The sequence below is a fragment of the Cucurbitaria berberidis genome, assembly GCF_010015615.1.
Source record: "Cucurbitaria berberidis CBS 394.84 unplaced genomic scaffold K460scaffold_1, whole genome shotgun sequence".
In the NCBI taxonomy this organism is placed as follows: Eukaryota; Fungi; Ascomycota; class Dothideomycetes; order Pleosporales; family Cucurbitariaceae; genus Cucurbitaria; species Cucurbitaria berberidis.
This window is the reverse complement of record NW_024468935.1, coordinates 1,352,101-1,370,519: the sequence shown is the minus strand read 5'-3', so window position 1 is coordinate 1,370,519 and position 18,419 is coordinate 1,352,101. Positions and strand designations below refer to the sequence as shown.

Genomic DNA, 18,419 nt, shown 5'->3' with positions numbered 1-18,419 from the left:
GATCGGTTTTCGAGGAGCAAGTGGGCCAGGGGGGTATGTCGGTCGTCGTCTTTGCATCTAGATTGCATGGTCTGCAGCTCTGACGTGCATGTGGGCGAAGGTTGTCCGGCTGGCACGCAAACCTCGGCTGTCAAGATATGCGCTAGTCCCAAAGTAAGCCAAAGTCACATGTTCTGAGGCCATTTCAAAAGATCCGGCAGCATGTGAATTGAATAGCCTTTTCGAGTGGTCGAAAGTTAGAGCCCGGGGCGTATGAAGATTGTGCAACGAGAAAATCAGCGTCCTCAAAGGGTAGATCGCGAAGTCCGGAAGTGGTAAGTTGTATTTACAGGCATCTTCCGCTAGGTCTAGAAACCTCCTAATTATGATCATCTTCTCTCTTCCTCACCTGTTCCTTCTCTCCACCCATTTAATGATTGTTCTTTACCACCTTCTTTGTCGGTGTCGAAACGCCCACTTCACCATCACTGCTCGTCGTGCTCGCGCTCTCCAGCCCCATTTTACTCGTGTCATACCCATTAGCCGTCAAATACTCTCTGAAGTTGACGTCTTCCTTATCAATCGTATCCTGGCCGATGTGCGGTAGAAGCAACACTAGACCTGCTGCTACAAAAGCAAGCGTTGATGCGACGAAGAAAGGATTGCGTCCTGCAGCGTTCCTGTCGTCGCCGGCTGCTTTCTGCAGAGAATCGAGCGCGTAGGATCCGGCAAAGGCGCCAATTTTGCCGATTGCAGCAGCAATTCCGTAGTACTGTCCGCTTTAATATGTCAGTTGCGTTTGAGCCATGCATTGATCATTAGATTTGGACATACCGAATACCAGTCGCACAAGTTTTGGAGGCGACCAGGCCGATATTATCGCCAGGCCCAAACTCGCCAAGCGCAAGAAATACTCCATAGACGACTACGAATCCCGCGACATTCTCAGGTTTGTTTAGCCACGGATAGCAGCCAGCCATGATGAATCCAATGATGCCCTGCAACGCCACACCGATACACAACGTTTTCTTCGGGCCCATAGAAGGCAGGTCTGCAACAAACGCACCGGCCAAACACCCCGGCAGATAGAAGAAGTTTAGCAGGATATTCCATGCAAACGACTTCCACAGCGGTGCGGAGTCGCCGAGCAGGTTGGCCAGAATAGAGGTTCCGTAGATACCGAATGAGTACGAGCTGAAATCATAGATGAACCAGATGATGCTGACGATGCTAAGACGGAACCAGTAGTACTTGACAATCAGTAACCACGGGGTCTTCGCTTTCGCAAGTGATTCGCGTTTGAAGGCCTCTGGTTCCTGAAGCTTGAGGCGGAGATAGAGAAGCGAGAGTGGTGGGATTATGCCAATGCCGAGACAGATGCGCCAGGCGACTCGAAGGTGATCTTCTCCTGTGATGACAACAACGACGGTCGCAACGATGGCAGCGACGACGAATGCCAAGTCTATTTGGACGTTGGTGAAGAGGATAAACCACTTGTTCCGGGTGCCCTCCCTTAGCTCGCCTGTCGATTCAGCACACCCAACACTACCGGCAGGGTACTCTCCACCGATACCTACAAGCGTTAGCGAGAAGTTTTCGTTAATGTGAAACGGTTACTCACCAATTCCCAAGAAGAAGCGATACACCACCAGCGCTTTGAGCAGCCCATCAGCAGTTCCACCAGCTCCATATGACCCGGTCCCAAGCGCCGCAAAAACAAGGATGATGATAGTCGAGGCGAAGAGCGACCATTTCCGGGAAAAGTGATCTGACGTGTAACCGAAAAATAGCATGCCGACAACTGTCCCGGCAAATGTGATGCTGGACACATTGGCTTGTGCAGAGGAGTTCGTATATTCTTTGGGGTAGATTCTTTTTAGCATTGTATTGACGGGTCCGATGATCTAATTCCGGTGTCAGTATTCCTATTTCAAGAAGGTCGCAGCGGTATAAGACGGTGAATATCTGCACTGGGATGTCGCTTTGTGGTATCTTACGTTGTTGAGATAGCCATCACTGAACAGACCTGCGCCACATGCTATCACAGGCCAAAGGCGGTCCCATCTTCCCTTCTCGGTCTTTGCGACGCTGCCGCGGCGTTCGATGTCGTCCTTGCTCGTGGAATTGTAGAGCCCAGGCTGACCCTCCGCAGCGGAAGCCATGATGACGTTGTGTACCTTTCAAGTTGACAAGGATTAGCACGGATTTGAGTGTCGTGTGCGCAATGGCTCGAGTTGGGTGCAAATAGTAGGACGCAACTTCGATGTCTCACTCGCAACGGCGACCGAGGAGGTATTTATTGGTGACATTATTTAGCTCGTTACCCTGTCCCGCTCTCTGTGCCACCATCAAAGACCCTGTGACCGCCGCGGCCAACAATACCAGACAAGGGTAAGGCGTAAGGTTGCGTCGTACTTCTAGCCACTCACAGAGAGTTGTATCTTAGCGCGCAGCTTATAGCGGGGTGAATAGTGCGTATACGAGTCACTACCACGAGGGAAGGTGTGAATTCTTAGTAGTAGTATAGACGCGTCGAGCATGTCATCGGGCGACTTTGCGTGGTCTTTGGAACGGTTCATGCAGTCTAACTGCATTAGCGTAAACTTTCGAGTTTGCAGGCTCAGAGCTCAAAACCGTATAATGTCCAACACACCTGCATTCCTTTTTTTGTTCTTTGACCTGAGAATATGAGTCTGCGATGCTCACATTCAGAATCAAGCATTGCCATGCATTGCCGATAACCGACCAAGCACCACCAATTAGCCCGAATAAGTTAGTCTTACCAACGCCGCTGACATAGTGGGGAGCTTATCGCGAAGCTTGTCACGGAGAGAACGCGCGGGGGCCTCATTGGCCGACCACGTGCTCACCTCTGTGGACTTTGACAATTAAACTATAGGAAATCACCGTTGGCGAAGGATTTACAGGTTGGTGATATGTGGAGAACCTCATGAGTCAGTAAGAATCTATGAAAAAAGCGAGAGCCGCTCGAGAGACACGTGCCTCTCCGCTTCATACCATTTGCTCAAGCTGCATGACGTGCACAACAAGCGCAAACTACATGATCTCTCAGAGTATGGTCAAATACCCTCCCAACAGCTATTATGGTATATGCTGACAACAGGCATAATTTGTCTTATTATTACGTTCAACCTTGCGACCTTCTTTCATCTCAAGAATGACAGCGGCCCCAAAGCTGATTCTTGGTTACATATCTGACGTATGATTTGGGTAGATAATACGTCGCGGCAGCGATCGTCGTGCTCACCAAGACCTTTCAGGCAAAGCTCACCTAGTTCGAGGTATATGTCATTATTGAAAGGGCGAGTGGGTCGCAAACAAGGGAGAGTTCTCCATCTTCCCGGCGCTCATGGTTGAGCTCTTTAAATATATCGTCGACAGTTGCGATAGTATCAGAGCAATGCCTGCCCTCAGGTGCGCGAGTGCTTGCTCTCACCGCCTTGAATCCCGGTCATTGTTATCCTGAGGTTGGTTAAGGATGTTATATACGAGATGCAAATAGACATCCTATTCCAAGAGAAAGTGCTGAGAAGCATATTTGAATCTTTTGGATGTGACCTAGCTCAAGTAAGTTTGCTATAACACCAGCCATGACTAAGGTGAATAGCCCCAGGGTGCTCTTTTACAAGTGGAAATGGACCTTTTCCAGGCGTTGTACATATATGAGCATTTTCAATTACTACTGAATACGAAAACAGGAACATCAGTAAAGTATTCAGTATGTAGTGTCATGTAGAGGGAAAAGAGTAAAAAGCCTACGAACAGGCGTTTGATCTGTGTATAGAAAAGAATTAAAAGCAAGGCTACTTTTATCTATCCTACTCCCGAGTATAGTAAAGTCCATCATTACCAAACGAGACGATATAGTGCGACAAAGGGTATCTACGCTAAAGAGCAACATATAACACAACACGGCAATAGGGTCCCATCATAACCGTCCCTGCCTATTATCAAAAGCTTTTATATGCTCAAACGGAATCTCCGTCCTCTCCACCGTCGTTGTGGTCCTGCCGCCAGCAACATCTTTATCCGCCTCGAGAAACCAGTCACCCCACTCGCTCCTTGTCAAGCTCCCCCTCGAGCTTCCATGGTCATTCGTCGCAGTCTGATGCAGACATCGCTGCGAATCTTGACTTGAGCGAGGCCCAAAGTCGGCGCCCCTAGGCCGGCCAAGCGAAGACGCATTACTCTGCTTATGCTGATGACATCGAGAAGTCGTCCGATCATACGTCCTCGCTACGACATTCATTTTGCTTGTCCGCTTTCCAAGCCCATCTTTCCTATCATCTTTATTCCAAGCAGCTTGGTCGACGAGGCCAATGCCCTGTCGCGAGTCAAAACTGTTTCTCGAAGCTTCCTCAACGTGGATCTCGATCTCGTTGACAACGAAGATTTTGTTGGCGGCTAATGTCATAATGGCTGGCCAGAAGATGGGGACCGAGGCCGCGATGATGGCAATGTTGACTTCGAGAACAGCGAAGACGTAGACAATAGGTGTGTGGTACGACATATCCAGGATGGGAACTGTGCCCGCGCGGTTGAAGGAAAGGGCGACCATGCGGCCAACAGCTACTGCGCCGACTCTGATACCCTGTCAGTATATGTGCGCTCTATTAGATGTTTGTATCAGGGTGAATGTACTCACATGCAGCCCAGTGTGAACAGCGTAATCAGGCCCGCCTTACTCTTCCCCGCAAGCCTCAACGTGCTTAGAAAGGGAACGGGCAAGGCTAGCACTATGACATCCAGCAGCATGTTGCTTACGGAGTGACCCAAGAACATGGCAAAGAACTTTTCAGGCTTTTTGGTGCCCCAACCGATGCACTTGCCTGCGAGGGAAGCGTCCCAGTTCTTAGCTACGGGGTTGCAGGAGAAGAGCGCAAGGAGAGAGAATGTCAATCCCCACAAAGAGATGAAAACAATGAGGGACCAGGTGAGTCGACGGGCGAGGCGATAGGGGGCGATATTCGTTGGAGAAGCGTGTTCCGCAAAAAGGCGCAAATATTGAAAGAGAATAGAAAGTTTGATAAAGGTAGCACTTGCGCAGTAGACGGTATTCGTGGTGTATATGTGCTGTGACTGCGATCAGCTGAGATTCTTATACAGTCTTTAGTGCATGTTACCTTGAAGTATGACATGAGATGTTCTTTGTCAAGCGTCCAGAGATGTAGACCCAGTCCATCTCCCGGCACTGGCGGTCGTTAGTGCCTTGCTGAAGAGCAGCATTATGTTAGGACTTACTCAAACACACCAGGACATCGCCAATGAGGCTGGCAGTGCCAGCAAATAGTACAAAAGCATCATCCCATCCCCACAGCCTGTCTCGAATTCGCACCCATAATCGCAGGCTTATAGCAAGAACAGCAACCGACTGTGATGGTCAGTAAGAGGTTATGTTTGTTGCTAATGTGGGTATACACACCAGAAACGAAATCGTTATCGCCAGCAGTGTTGCCGGCTGATTGGCTGTTGGTAGATTGGCATTGTCAGGGTGGCTTTTCGGAAAGGGGATTCGATTCGTGTCAGTCATGGTTGTTCGTGGCAACTGCCCGCAGCGCAAAGGATCGTCCAGGATATGCGAAGGTAAAGTCGAGCCGTGAAGGTAAGCCCAGTGTATTCCGGTGTGATTGTAATGTAAGCTGCGTTATGGCTCCCTACATGATTTTCGTAGCTTGGCTCAACGATTCTAGAATGAAGCGAAGCAATGGGTGTCCGGTGGGGGGCCAATTTACGAATCCAAAGCGAGGCTGTATTGAAGGAGGGACTGTTGAGTAATATAACTAGGCTAGAAGGTGAACTAAAGATCAGATCATTTGAACCGGATCCTGAAGTCATGGCATGCAGTTGCAATACTCCCCACTGCTGGAATCCCTGTTTGTTCCGAATGAGGATCGTTTTAGGTCGTGCATGTTGCATGTTGCAGGGCTGCCCAGTAATTCCGAACCCCCTAGCTGTGGAAACCAGGTACGATGTGATAGGGTATTAAACAAGGGGTGTACCTACTGCGTAATTGGGCGACGTTGGACACGTCCTTTCGGATCCCGGGAACCCACGCTAGATCAACATGGTGGTCTGTTGCTGACATATTGCTTCTTGGCACGAAGCGGGAAGACCGTAGGATACGTAGGAATGAGCTGAAGCTATGTGGAAATGGGTTGGCTGTTTGATCATCATCCTATCGCAAGAGTAAATCTGCCACCCATCCCGTGGCTCAAATGGGGGTGAATATGCAGTGGTGTGGTGCCTGAGACTGGTTCCATATGCGTGACCAACTGGTACCCCACAGAAATGCCGTACGCCACCCTGTATGAAACAAAAATAGGCCGAACTTTGTAGCTTAGTGTGCCGAACGGACATTCAACACACGGCCCTATACGAAGTACTTGCTTTTTGCTAATCTTTACGGAATCGCGACAGTTCCCGCGTGCTTCGCTTAAAGCGACAAAGGAAGGAAAGCCGATAGGGACCAATCATGCACACACCCAGATGCTGCGAAAACGGTCAAAAGCAATGCATATAGGGTCGTGCTAACGTCTTCTAGGAAATATTCGTTAGTCGCGGGGCGTTGAACACCCACGGTGTAGGACGACGTTCGTTGAATGGTTGCTCGAACCCCGATGTCTTGCCCACGTTGCTAGCCTGAGATCAGCGCAATGGCTGGACCCACCAGTGGAAGAAAGGAGTTCGAAGCCTTCTTGGCCCGTTTCGTAGTGGTAATCGTTCTTGTGATGGAGCCATTGTTGCACCGCGTAGTCCAACAACGGCTCGCACCGCATAGTGGAGTCTTCAACCCCTCAAAATGGTTCTAATGGGGTGTTCGGGCCTATTTGTCGGACGAGCCTTATTCAGGATTCGGTGATTGCCTCTCGGTCTGAGTCGGCCAGCCATGGGTATGGGCGAAACAGGATTTTTGTTGATGTTGGATCAGCGTTACTAGTCGAGGGCAAGCAGCTACGCCGCACACAGGGATCCTTCACTTGCCTCCGCCGTTAGCAGGGCCTTGTAAAATAGGAGGCAAGACGTGCAAGACACCCAACGGGCACTTGATCTTTGCAAAATGCAGTCAGCTTCAGGCGAAATCTGTAGTGCAACCTCGACTGCATTTGGGGGCGATGCTGAGCCTCTCTAAGCCATCCGCAAGGCTACAAGTAAGTGCTAGGTCCTTGTGCGCCTGCCGCGCTGTAGTGTCTTGGTTCGTTCGAACATGTCAAGCTCAATGCGGTGCCGTGTCGGGTTTCTAGAGCAGATGTGGCGCATGCGTTCTCAACCACCATGTCGGATCCAGGCCATCGTAACCGTTATAAGGCTATACATCGGACGTCGTATTTGTGGGGGTGATGCGGTGAGATGAAACAAGGGACAGATGCGGTGTGACGCGTGGTTTTTAGAAATGTTGCGTTGGTTATTGGCCACGCCATGTGCGATATAGGGTAGGAAAAAGCATATGAACAGGTAAAAGGACGGAACGGAGGACTACCGAAGTCACTCAGATCCCCAGGAATGAGCCGTTATCGATATCCGCTGACCAAACCTCAGGCACTTTGTGTTTCGTGCAATATTTACCATGGAAGATCAGCATGGCAGAAGACACGCAAGACTCATCTTGTGTCAGTGCGACTGCTACCGTCAAAACTGCCGAACGGCATCTTCCAAACACACTGACATAAATACTGGGGTCATTTGAAGATCTTCTTAGATTCTAACCCTCGTTACGAGGGACGGATAATTCACTCGAAACCTAGATCAAAGACGACAGCGGAGAATTGTAGATATCCGATCGAGGTTCTTGTCCTTACCCATGTTCATCAACTTCTCTCCTTAATATCAAAACTACTTCGATATCACAAGTCCGCTGTACTCAGCAGACACATGAAGTAAACTAGGTGAAAGAGATTATATTCAAGCTTGCCATCTTCCACAAAGGTAAACCTGACATCGAATCCAAATACTAAATATAAAAGTGGCTGTATGGTCATCCCCAAAGTGTCAGAAAGATCCCTACTCTACCCACGTCTTAAGCCTCCAACCAACAATCCACTTCAAGCACTCTTCTTCCACTGGCTCCACACGCCCAACAAACTACTCGTTGTGCCCGCCAGCCCGACAATGCCATCATCCAAATCCACCCATCCCAGCGCGGAACTCGGGATAGTAATATCACACAAGTCGCTGATGAGCTGCACCTTGACGGCATTGAGCTCCTTCTCCACCTTCTTCTTTTCAACAACCTTCTCCGGGTCCGAGGACGACTTGATCGCCCTGGAGCGCAGGGAAAGCCCGTAGTACGAGTAGAGACCCGAGACAATGCTAAAGGAGATACCCGTGAACCACGCACGGTAGCCTTCGCGGACTAGGCGGGCAGAAGTGCTGAATTTGCGGATACTGGTTGCATCGAGCTGTGGAGAGTGTTAGCTAATGTTCCGCCTAACGTCCCCGTCGACCTCCAAGTAGATGATAGATAGCTAAATAGAAGTGCTATACTCACCACACAGACATTGTCAAACAGCATGTAGAACGCATAACCCAATTGCCTTCCGATTGCCGTGAACCTCAGCACGGGATCCAGGCTCTTCGCATCGCTCGCGACGGCCGCAGCGCGGAAGTGCTCGACGAACTTGCCCACGCGCATCAACTTGCGCGTCGCGCCGAAAGTCTTCTTGGTCGCTTCGAACGGGGCGATGGTGGATTGCGGGCGGTTGGTGCGGTAGAGATACCATGCGAGGAAGCGGGAGAAGTATTGCAGCGTGCGGAGGACTTTGTCGCGGCCGACTGTGTGGTAGAAGATAGCATTAGCATGGAAGACGCATTGTAAGACAAAGAGGTGTGAGCGGCAGAGACGGCAGAGTCCATGAGAGATGGAGATGAAGACTGATGCTTCGGGGTTTATTGCATACCAGTAGTTGCAACAAACTTGAGGTAATGCGACACCGTCGGGTGGTAGATCAGGGCGTCTGCAACCATCTTGTCTGCTTCTTTATCCCCAAATGCCAGGCCGAGTATGAATCGCGAGGGCGAGAAGTCCAGCTTCGATCGGGTGGTAGATGTATGACGATGGGGCGTGACTTGGAGAGTTGATAGCGTGTGTGTGTGTGAAGGGAGCGTGGGGATTGAATGTGGAGGAGCCGCAAAGGAGTTCGGCCCTTGACGCGATGTCGGTCGGATTAGATGCGGATTAGATGCTCGTGATAGTCTCCCGCCGGTTATGATTCGCGACCTCGGCAAATCGAAGCGAGCACAACTCTCACCCGGTCAGAAAACTCCACCTTCGATCGGTTTGCTTTCCGTCGGTTCCAACCAATCCTAAGGGTCGAAAAAAGGCCTAATCCACTTAGCTTTTAGTAGAGTGGTTGTTGTTGGCAGCTCGTCTTGCCTTTGCGCGTACTAGCAGCTGTAAGTTGCTAAGACTAACATGATTGTGGCACCTGGAAACTAGAGATAGGTTTGTTGCTGGTCTTGGTATGGTTATGGACTATGATTTCGACTCCTGTGCTATGCAACCACCACGCCGCAAAACCGACCCTACGACCATGTCTATGCGCTGGGCTACCGTGTGCTGGTGAGATAGAATGCCTCGCCATAATTCGTTACACATGGTATCAGTCGCCGGCCCTCTCCATTCATCTCAACACCCCTTCCCATCGTTGTCTCTCCATCGTCGTCCTCCCACAATAAGCAACTTACTCCTACTCAACGGTATACTAGTCGATGTTATTCCGCGTCGTTATTCCACCATTCGTCTTCTAGTAACTCTTTTGCTGTTGGGCGGTCTCTCCAATCGAGTTTCATCATCTTTGATATGAAGATATTGTCTCTGTAGTTTACTTCGCTCTCAGTAGTTCGCCAAAATGGCGTCGTCTTCTCCTTTGGGATATTTTGCATAATCAACATAATGGATTGAACCGTTTCTGGGTCTGCAATCTCAGCGATTTTGGCTGGGAAAGGACCAAAATATTTAAACTGCTCTTCCACAACCCCAAGCACATACTCGTCGTCATCACGGTTCAAGTCTTTGGGTTGGAACAGGTTGAAGTGTCCACCGTAGATAAGGCTTATAAGCTAGGAAGACATCAACTTTCATCTATATCTATGGTTGTAGTAGGATTGTGACGCACCATAGTGCCGAAAGACCATATGTCAGCCGCAGTGTTCCACGGCAGTTCCATGAGAATCTCTGGGCTTGTCCACATCGGTGCTCCCACCACGGTGCCAGATGTAGCCCACTCTGAGTCAACGGGGTAGCTTCCACCCAAGTCGCCCAGTTGCACGTCGGAAAATCGAATATCGCCTTCTTGCAGATTAACGAACACGTTATCTGGCTTGACATCTGGATTATCCATCAGCCACACATACAATACGTCGCTAATTCAAGGTAGCATTATACCTGTGTGCACAAACCCATCCTCATGTAAGGTCCTCAATGCCTCCAGTACACATCGCGACACGTATTTAAGCTCTCTCCTATTTAAAGTTTTCGCAACAGAGGCGTCTAAAAGATCCCCGTGCAAATATCTTAGGGCAATAGTCACAGGGACAGACGGTTCGTCGATTTCATCAATCAAGGGTCGGAGGTACGGGGTGCGGTGCTGAAATCTTTCGAGTACATTTCTTTCATTCTCTACCCGCGGATGACCCTGAACGCTCTTGATCACCACACGCTCCTGCAAATGATTTCTAGCAATTATAAGATTTGTGATAAAGATTGGGTGTAATCTGCTTACTTTGCAAACCACACAGTATCTTGGATTTGTGTTGTGATCGTGTATTTGCTAGCACGCCCTTTCAGAACTTGACCGATTCGAAAGAGCGAAGACATGAGATTAAGCTCAACTGCAAAATAAAGCACACGTGGGTTTATTAAGGATAGGACATGAGTTGTGGTTTGCACAAGAGGTGATAGGAACGAGGATGGACAGCGGTGATGGAGCGGGCCTTGATGCCAAGATCGACACGGGCATGTCACGCCGCGACGAATAACTGTAATCTCATTCTGGCGGCCGAGCATCTTGCCGAACTCAGTGGACTCGCCGTACTTTTTGGATACTAAATGTTAAAAGATAACACACGTTCGTCAACGGCTCCCTTAGAAATGCCTGTATCTGTAACGATAATCCGGCTCAGAGCGCTACGGAAGGATATCCGACCGTTATCAGTTTATCAATGACGTTTGGAAGATCGAATGCTTAATTATGAATCCTTTATGCTCGGGTCTACTGCCGGAAAGTAAATAGGTAATATACACAGATATCCCCGATACCCTCGACCAGATGCGCTGTCCAGTTCCTGGCATAAACCTTGGAGCCCCGATTCCATGCCCTCAAAACGCCAGTGGCCTTTACTCTAGACCTTGTAGAAGCAGAAAGTATGATAGAAATCAGCTGCACTCAGTTCCTCCTCTGTGGTGAGCAGACGTCCTGTCGCTCGGTCTCTGACGCCCATGCGCTCGCTCAAAGGCCCCAGCTCAGGGTCGTCCTTTTGCTCATCCCACACCTCCCTAAACGGCTTGCGGTACTGCAGCTCCAGGTTGTAGTCTTCGGCCAAGGCACGGAAAGCCTCCCAAGGTACAACGTACTCTGGAGCCTCGACAGCTTCCTCGAGAAAGTAGGAGTATTTCCATCCGTAAGGAGGCCTGAAAACGCCATCAGTGGGTGTCTTGCCAGGGAACTTGACGCGGTAGATGCTGTTGCCCCAACCAAATCCCTCGTCTTCGACCTCGCCGTCTTCTTGTTCGTCTTTCTCTGCTTCTTTCTCCTTCTCTTTCCCCTCGTCTAGCTTCTCGCCATTTGCGTGCTCGGACTCATTGGGCTTTGGGCTGTCGAGGCTCTTCTCAGGGTCCCAGTCGTCCTCGTCGTCGCTCGCGAAAGCTGGTCGATCGTCTTCCTCATCTGCAGCACCGTTCGATGCCGCGGGGGCTGTGCCTTTAGCTTTGTGATACTCGAGGACTTTTCCTGTGAGGACGTCTGAGTTGGGAATACATCCTATGAAGCGTCCACCCTTTTTCAACGCTCCCGCGACGTTTCTTAGCATGCCTTTTGCCTTGGCCTCGCTCTCAAAAGCGTAGTGCATGCAGAACATCATCGTGACCATGTCCCAGCCTCCGCCGCCCCATCGCTGGTTCATGGCATTCCCAGGCCCAGCGCCAGGGTCGATGCCAACATCCTTTATGATGGGTATGTCACCTAGCCACTCTCCGAAGCAGTCTTTGGCGTAGAACTCGGCATGGAATATTCGCCGTGACTTCTTTTGCATCTGCGCATAACGGTCCTTGGCCTGCTTGATCGACACGTCGGCTGGATCACAACCGACGTACAGCTCGACTTTCCTCGAAGCCTGCCACTTTTGCAGGTCTCCTCCCTTGCCGCAGCCTATGTCCAATATCCTCAAGTTGCGCTCGTCGCCGATAAATTTCTGAATAATGGAGGACTTGACCCAGTTGTTGAAGCTGCGCAGTCCCTTGATTTTGCTGTCTGTTTGGCGCCATTCACGACCTCGCTCGGGGACCATGTTGTAATGCTGCTTGACGACATCGTGTACACCTCGTTGGGCAGCCTCGTGCTGTGCTTTCCTCTCCGCTTCCTGCTCTCTTTCCAGTTGACGCTTGCGGGCGGCTTCTCGATCGGCGGCTGACAGTCGAGCTCCGGCGCCGGGGCGCTTTCGTTGACGAGGTGGGGATCTTGATCGCGACGGTGACCTTGATGCTGAGCGCGCACGCTTTCTGCCCTGCTCAGAGCCTGCCATGGGCGCGGTGTACTTGTGTGGTAGCTAGTCGCGTGGAAGGAGGGATGGATAGACTGATGAGGAGCGTAAAGACCGGTAGAGTGTGGTCGAGCCCTACTATCACAGAATGACAGGCTTGTACTGGAAACGTGTCCCTACGAGAACTACGGGACTCGATATGGACGTGAGGCACAGAGAGCAGCGGAGCTAGCTGGAGGTGCCTGGCGCAGATCACGCCAAGCCGCTTCCGCCGCATTGTAATCGTGTAGCTCACCTTTGTAGCTTTACCTGGGCATCAAACACCAAACGCCATCGCACGCGACCGCGCCTCCACCTTTACCCACGAAGATAACCAGCCGTCTACCCCAGCCCAGCTTGCAAGATGGGTGACCCGCAGTATGCCAAGTTCCCCGACCTCCAGCTGTCGCAGCACATCTTCCAGCTCACGAATCCCGCCGCCTCCAAGTCGGCCAAACAAGTCTCGCTCAAGTCGGTCCAAGATGCCATCACCGAGCACAAGATGGCGCCCCTCTACCGGTACCTGGCTCATCCAGCAGACGGCGCCTTGAATGCAACAGGCGAAGGCAGCACAGAGCAGCCGACTAGCCACCGAAGACCTTCCGCAAGCCTGGCCAATATGCTCGCCACAAGGAACCCGTCATTAGAGGTACCGCTGGCATGGGATGAAAAGCTTTATGAGAGCTTGAAGGCAGAAAACGAGAAGGAGCTAGAGGCTATACAAAAGGAAGAGGACGAGGCGTCGGAGAAGGCAGGCGAGACGGAGGTGCAGGCAGCGCGAGGCAAGCGGGCAGAGTTATACAACCGCATAGGTGACAAGGTACGGCAGATGAGTCGAATCGTACGAGTACATGGACTAAATGCTATCTAGGACAAAGCCATCGCGAGCTACGAGGCCATCTTCGAGAAGACGGGCATCCTAGGCACCAAGATTGACCTCGTTCTCGCCATAATACGTGTTGCGCTTTTCTTTGGGGACAGGATACTGGCAAAGAAGTCGATTGATCGAGCAAGTGCACTGATCGAGAGCGGCGGTGACTGGGACCGTCGAAATCGCCTCAAGGCTTACACTGGATTACATTACCTCACTGTTCGATCACACGCACAAGCCGCCCCGCTACTCCTGGACAGCTTGTCAACCTTTACTAGCTACGAGCTATGTAGCTACTCGAACCTGGTCGTATACGCCATTCTCGCTGGCTCGGTGTCACTCAAGCGTGTTGACTTCAAGTCCAAGGTGGTGGATGCACCCGAGATCAAGGCTATCGTTGGAACCTCTGAAGAGAGGTTGTCAGCAATTTCCGGACACACATCAGCAGGCCCCGCCGCCGGCGACGAGGAAATGGGCGACGTCTCAAGCTCGACGGCAACACCTATCGCAGCGGCCGTCAACCTCACGACGCTTGGCGGACAGCAAGACAAGGAAGTAGCCGTTGACTTCTCGCCGCTCGCCAAATTGGTCAAGAGCTTGTACGAGGGTGACTACAAGAGCTTCTTCGGCGCCTTGAGCGAGGTCGAGGTCAACTTCCTCAGCCAGGACCGCTACATGTACGAGCATCGCGGGTGGTATGTGCGCGAGATGCGTCTGCGAGGGTACCAGCAGCTGCTCCAGTCGTACCGTGTCGTCGGCCTGGAGAGCATGGCCAAGGACTTTGGCGTCACTGTTGACTTCCTCGACAAGGACCTTGCCAAGTTCATTGCGGCTGATCGCATTCCCTGCACCATCGACCGCGTCAAGGGCATCATCGAGACGAACCGTCCAGACGACAAGAACAAGCAGTACGCAGACGTGGTCAAGCAGGGTGACCAGCTCATCACGAAGCTGCAAAAGTATGGTCAGTCAGTCAGGCTGAGGGGCAGCGAGCGTGGTTGAAAGTTGCCGTAGTAGTGGACGTGGATTAGCATAGGACACTGTAGATTTAGACCATGTCAGCAGCCAGGCGGCTGAACGAATGCAAAAACTCATGTGAACAAACCACTCTGCATTGCTCTCGCCACCCGTGTCGCCCTGCGTATAGTTGTACAGACAGCATGTACAGCAACATGTGGTCATAGCTCGGCCACTCCGCGTCTCCGCGCGTTGGAGTGCGGCTGGCTGGCATGAGGGAGGGGGGAGGTGTCACGCAGCTTCGGGTGAGAGAGAGATAGGGCGGCCCAAAGTTTATTTCTTACTTATTCATTTATCAACCCCAAGCCATGCCCACGCGCCTTTTTCCTCCCATCATGTCCTAAACGACCACCCGCGGCGACCACCCACGCTTACCTCACAGCCTTTCTCCAAGCGTTCGCGTCGCGCCCCGGGTTGAGGTCAATCGGTTGGGCCCGCAGCGGGTGTGGGGTCTCGACGATAAGCAGCAGGGTTCCTTCACCATGCCGCCGGTTTCGGCTCACTCGACCATCAGCTCACTTCGCGTACTCGTCGCGAGAAGACGTCCACGGCACGGAGAAGCACCATGGCCCGCCCGTGTCATGGGTTCGACAGGTATTTTTGCTTTCCATCGCTCCTTTTCCTAGGCCATGGCCGAGTACCTGCTAGGAACGGCAATACACGGAGGGTACCATGTCCTTGGTGGGGCATAAAAATTATAGCGTACCCGTTCGCGCTGCCTTTTGTTTGACGCATTACAACAGTTGCGTCGCGGGGAAACGAGCTTCGCAAGACTGTGTCATCTAGTTTGCTACGTCGTAGTCTGCACCGTTGGCTCACTTCTCTCTTCCTTTTCTAGTATTGCATACGCCCATCGCACCTCCCACCACCATGTCGCTGCACCGCTCGCGAACCATGTCGTCGTCGTCATCGACGGCGGCGAAGAAGGTCTTGAACCTCGACAGCATCAACCCGCGCGTCAAAGCCGCCAAGTACGCCGTCCGTGGTGAACTAGCCGTCAGGTCAGAGGAGTACCGCGCCAGGCTGGCAAAGGGCGAGGGCAAGGACCTGCCTTTCGACACCGTTGTCGCTGCGAATATCGGAAACCCGCAGCAGCTAGACCAGAAGCCCATCACCTTCTTCAGGCAGGTCGCCAGTCTGTTAGAGAACCCTGGGCTACTCGAGCATGAGGACGTCTTCACCAAGAGCCTCGGGTACAAGTCTGATGTGTTTGAGCGCGCGAGGAAGCTGCTGAAGGAGGTCAAGAGCGTGGGCGCATACAGCCAAAGTCAAGGCGCACCGGGCATCAGACAGAGTGTTGCAGAGTACATCGAGCGACGAGATGGCTACCCAGCCAACTTCGAGGACATCTACCTGAGCAATGGCGCCTCGTCTGGGGTAAACACACTCCTGCACACCATTTGCGCAAGGCCCGAGACGGGCATCATGGTTCCCATCCCACAATATCCTCTCTACACCGCCACCCTGTCCGTACTCCATACCCGCTGCGTACCCTACTATCTCAACGAAGAGCACGCATGGGGTACTTCGCTCGAGTCCATTCGGACCGCCTACGACAAGGCTGTCTCAGAGGGTACCGACGTCAAGGCAATTGCTGTCATCAACCCAGGCAATCCCACGGGCGCATCGCTATCAGCGGAGGATATCAAGTCGGTACTCGTCTTTGCTGCTGAGAGGGGACTTGTTGTGCTTGCGGATGAGGTCTACCAGACTAACGTCTTCGTTGGCGAATTCATCTCCTTCAAGAAAGCGCTCCGCGACCTACAGAAAGAAACGCCAGAGGAGTACGATCACATCGAGCTCGCCTCGCTCCATTCTATTAGTAAGGGTATGGTAGGCGAGTGTGGCCATCGAGGCGGCTACTTTGAGCTTATAGGCTTCGAACCAGAGGTCGCGCAGGAAGTGTACAAGTTCATCTCCATTCAACTTTGCCCGCCAGTCATAGGCCAATGCATCGTCGAGATGATGGTCAACCCGCCCAAGGAGGGCGAGCCGAGTTATGAGTTGTACAGGAAGGAGTATGATGGTATCTTCAACGGCCTGAAACAGCGCGCATACGCGCTTTACGAGGCATTCAAGAAAATGGAGGGTGTCGTGTGCGACGAGCCTCAGGTTCGTACTATTATTTCATTACCCTTCCAACACAGCACAATTACTTACCTACACCGCAGGGCTCAATGTACCTCTTCCCCACCATCCACCTCCCACCCAAAGCCATTGAGCAAGCGAAGAAGGAAGGCAGGGAACCCGATGAGTTCTACTGCTTCCGCATGCTGGACGCGACGGGCGTGTGCGTCGTCCCCGGTTCAGGTTTCGGCCAGAAACCAGGCACGCTGCACTTCCGGACGACTTTCCTCGCGCCCGGTACGGAGTGGACCGGGCGGATCGTCAAGTTCCACCAAGACTTTGTGGCCGAGTTCAAGTAGTCAGTCAGAAGAGCAGAGCAAAGCAGAACGAGCGACATGACGAGAATGTGATGAATGCAACGAGCGAAGGAGGGATTTTGGGACCCGGGAGCCAGGTCGCGGAACATGGCTTCGCTGGGCTTTTTCACTTGCATAGCGGAATAGCGAAATCTATCCTCAAATAACACTGTCTGGTCTTTTCGACGTGCGCATGAGCTCTTTCTTCTTCTTTGTAAAATGTGATCGACACCCCTGAAGATGACAATGTCAGCCTTGATATGTGGGTCTCTGCTTTCCCCAAAGCGGCGAGGACAGCCACTCACGCTCCACACAAAGAACGCCCGTACATCTAATCTTAGTTTCTTGGTGGGCTAATTCTAATAACTCCAAGCTTCGAGGCCTCGCAACATGCATATGGTTTTGGATAAAAGGTGATGTAAGACCAGTCTGGATTACGAATAAATACAAAACAATGAGATTGCTCGATAGGGTTCAAGGCCGTGGTCTCCAGTAATATGTAAATTCAAAATCTCTAATAAAAAATGATGGATTTACTGTACCATATGCGCCTAGCTCCGTTGTCCTTTTTTATGTACTGTCACATCTTCACTATGTAAGCGCCAAGGCATGCCATCCTTGCTAGACGGTGGAGATATAGGGCGGGGCAAAGAAGGAAAGAAGGAAAGGAAACTCATTCCTCATCTCACTCAGCATGTGGGTGGGTGGGCTGTGTGCTGCGGAACTTACTCGGCGAAGACGATACGAGATGTAATACATACAAAACGTACCTACTCTCATTGTCCATCAATTCAATCATCTTTTACTAAACTATAACTAGCTGTATTAAACCTCGTCCAACACGTCCGCCAGGAAAAGCAGAGGGACTACGGTGTCGGGCATTCATTCATTCATTCTTTCATCCAGACCCCCCAAACCACCCATGTCTCCTCACACCCCAACGACCACGACGACGCACCCACGCCTCCCCCACCGCTCGATCATCCAAACCGCCCAAGAAAAGCGCGGTCTCATCGCCGTCATCATCTTCTCCATACTCGCTACCGTCGGCGTCTTCTGCCTCATCGTCATCCTGGTCATGTGGAAGAATAAGCGCGATCGGAAGATGGGGGCTAGCACGGATGCGCAAGGGCTGTTGGCGACGCCGACGGCGTACAGTGGGGCGAGGGGTGGCCAGTATCAGAAGTTGGAGGAGGAGGAGGCGGGCGTGTGGAGTGTTGAGATGGAGGAGAGGGGGGGACGGAAGGGGGATGGGGAAAGGGAGGGGATATTGGGGAGTGAGGGGGATAAGAAGATGGGGGATACGTATAAGTAGATGGGAATAAGGATGTGTAGTCATAGAGGGAGCAGGTATGATGCGAGGTAAGTTGTGAGAT

At 51.7% G+C, this 18,419-nt stretch overlaps 7 protein-coding genes across 7 annotated transcripts; 2 read left to right on the top strand and 5 right to left on the bottom strand.

Moving 5' to 3' along the window:
- Positions 1 to 193: 193 nt before the first annotated feature.
- Positions 194 to 2,471, bottom strand: K460DRAFT_390674 (MFS general substrate transporter). The gene is made up of 4 exons (XM_040935790.1): positions 1,977 to 2,471; positions 1,601 to 1,883; positions 814 to 1,552; positions 194 to 758 (listed from the first exon to the last, which is right to left on the bottom strand). The coding sequence occupies exons 1-4, from the start codon at positions 2,139 to 2,141 to the stop codon at positions 410 to 412; spliced, it is 1,536 nt and encodes a 511-aa protein (XP_040792651.1). The 5' UTR covers positions 2,142 to 2,471; the 3' UTR covers positions 194 to 409.
- Positions 2,472 to 3,928: 1,457 nt separating this feature from the next.
- Positions 3,929 to 5,530, bottom strand: K460DRAFT_372457 (uncharacterized protein; the record flags this gene model as incomplete). Its single annotated transcript, XM_040934509.1, has 5 exons — positions 3,929 to 4,583; positions 4,646 to 5,073; positions 5,124 to 5,191; positions 5,242 to 5,371; positions 5,423 to 5,530. 5 exons carry the CDS (start codon positions 5,528 to 5,530, stop codon positions 3,929 to 3,931), a joined length of 1,389 nt encoding a protein of 462 aa, XP_040792650.1.
- A 2,132-nt stretch (positions 5,531 to 7,662) lies between these two features.
- Positions 7,663 to 9,272, bottom strand: K460DRAFT_360946 (peroxisomal biogenesis factor 11). Its single transcript, XM_040932369.1, has 3 exons — positions 8,895 to 9,272; positions 8,486 to 8,769; positions 7,663 to 8,396 (listed from the first exon to the last, which is right to left on the bottom strand). The coding sequence occupies exons 1-3, from the start codon at positions 8,959 to 8,961 to the stop codon at positions 8,040 to 8,042; spliced, it is 708 nt and encodes a 235-aa protein (XP_040792649.1). The 5' UTR covers positions 8,962 to 9,272; the 3' UTR covers positions 7,663 to 8,039.
- A 174-nt stretch (positions 9,273 to 9,446) lies between these two features.
- K460DRAFT_326608 (STE/STE20 protein kinase) lies at positions 9,447 to 10,880 on the bottom strand. Its single transcript, XM_040930630.1, has 4 exons — positions 10,719 to 10,880; positions 10,382 to 10,671; positions 10,113 to 10,324; positions 9,447 to 10,056 (listed from the first exon to the last, which is right to left on the bottom strand). Exons 1-4 carry the CDS (start codon positions 10,811 to 10,813, stop codon positions 9,709 to 9,711), a joined length of 945 nt encoding a protein of 314 aa, XP_040792648.1. The 5' UTR covers positions 10,814 to 10,880; the 3' UTR covers positions 9,447 to 9,708.
- A 135-nt stretch (positions 10,881 to 11,015) lies between these two features.
- K460DRAFT_360944 (mRNA cap methyltransferas-like protein) lies at positions 11,016 to 12,890 on the bottom strand. The gene has a single exon (XM_040932368.1). It carries the CDS (start codon positions 12,733 to 12,735, stop codon positions 11,338 to 11,340), a length of 1,398 nt encoding a protein of 465 aa, XP_040792647.1. The 5' UTR covers positions 12,736 to 12,890; the 3' UTR covers positions 11,016 to 11,337.
- A 118-nt stretch (positions 12,891 to 13,008) lies between these two features.
- K460DRAFT_300776 (26S proteasome regulatory subunit RPN7) lies at positions 13,009 to 14,709 on the top strand. The gene is made up of 2 exons (XM_040929843.1): positions 13,009 to 13,552; positions 13,604 to 14,709. Exons 1-2 carry the CDS (start codon positions 13,097 to 13,099, stop codon positions 14,603 to 14,605), a joined length of 1,458 nt encoding a protein of 485 aa, XP_040792646.1. The 5' UTR covers positions 13,009 to 13,096; the 3' UTR covers positions 14,606 to 14,709.
- Positions 14,710 to 15,134: 425 nt separating this feature from the next.
- Positions 15,135 to 17,187, top strand: K460DRAFT_360942 (alanine aminotransferase 2). The gene is made up of 2 exons (XM_040932367.1): positions 15,135 to 16,732; positions 16,792 to 17,187. Exons 1-2 carry the CDS (start codon positions 15,491 to 15,493, stop codon positions 17,044 to 17,046), a joined length of 1,497 nt encoding a protein of 498 aa, XP_040792645.1. The 5' UTR covers positions 15,135 to 15,490; the 3' UTR covers positions 17,047 to 17,187.
- Positions 17,188 to 18,419: the final 1,232 nt, after the last annotated feature.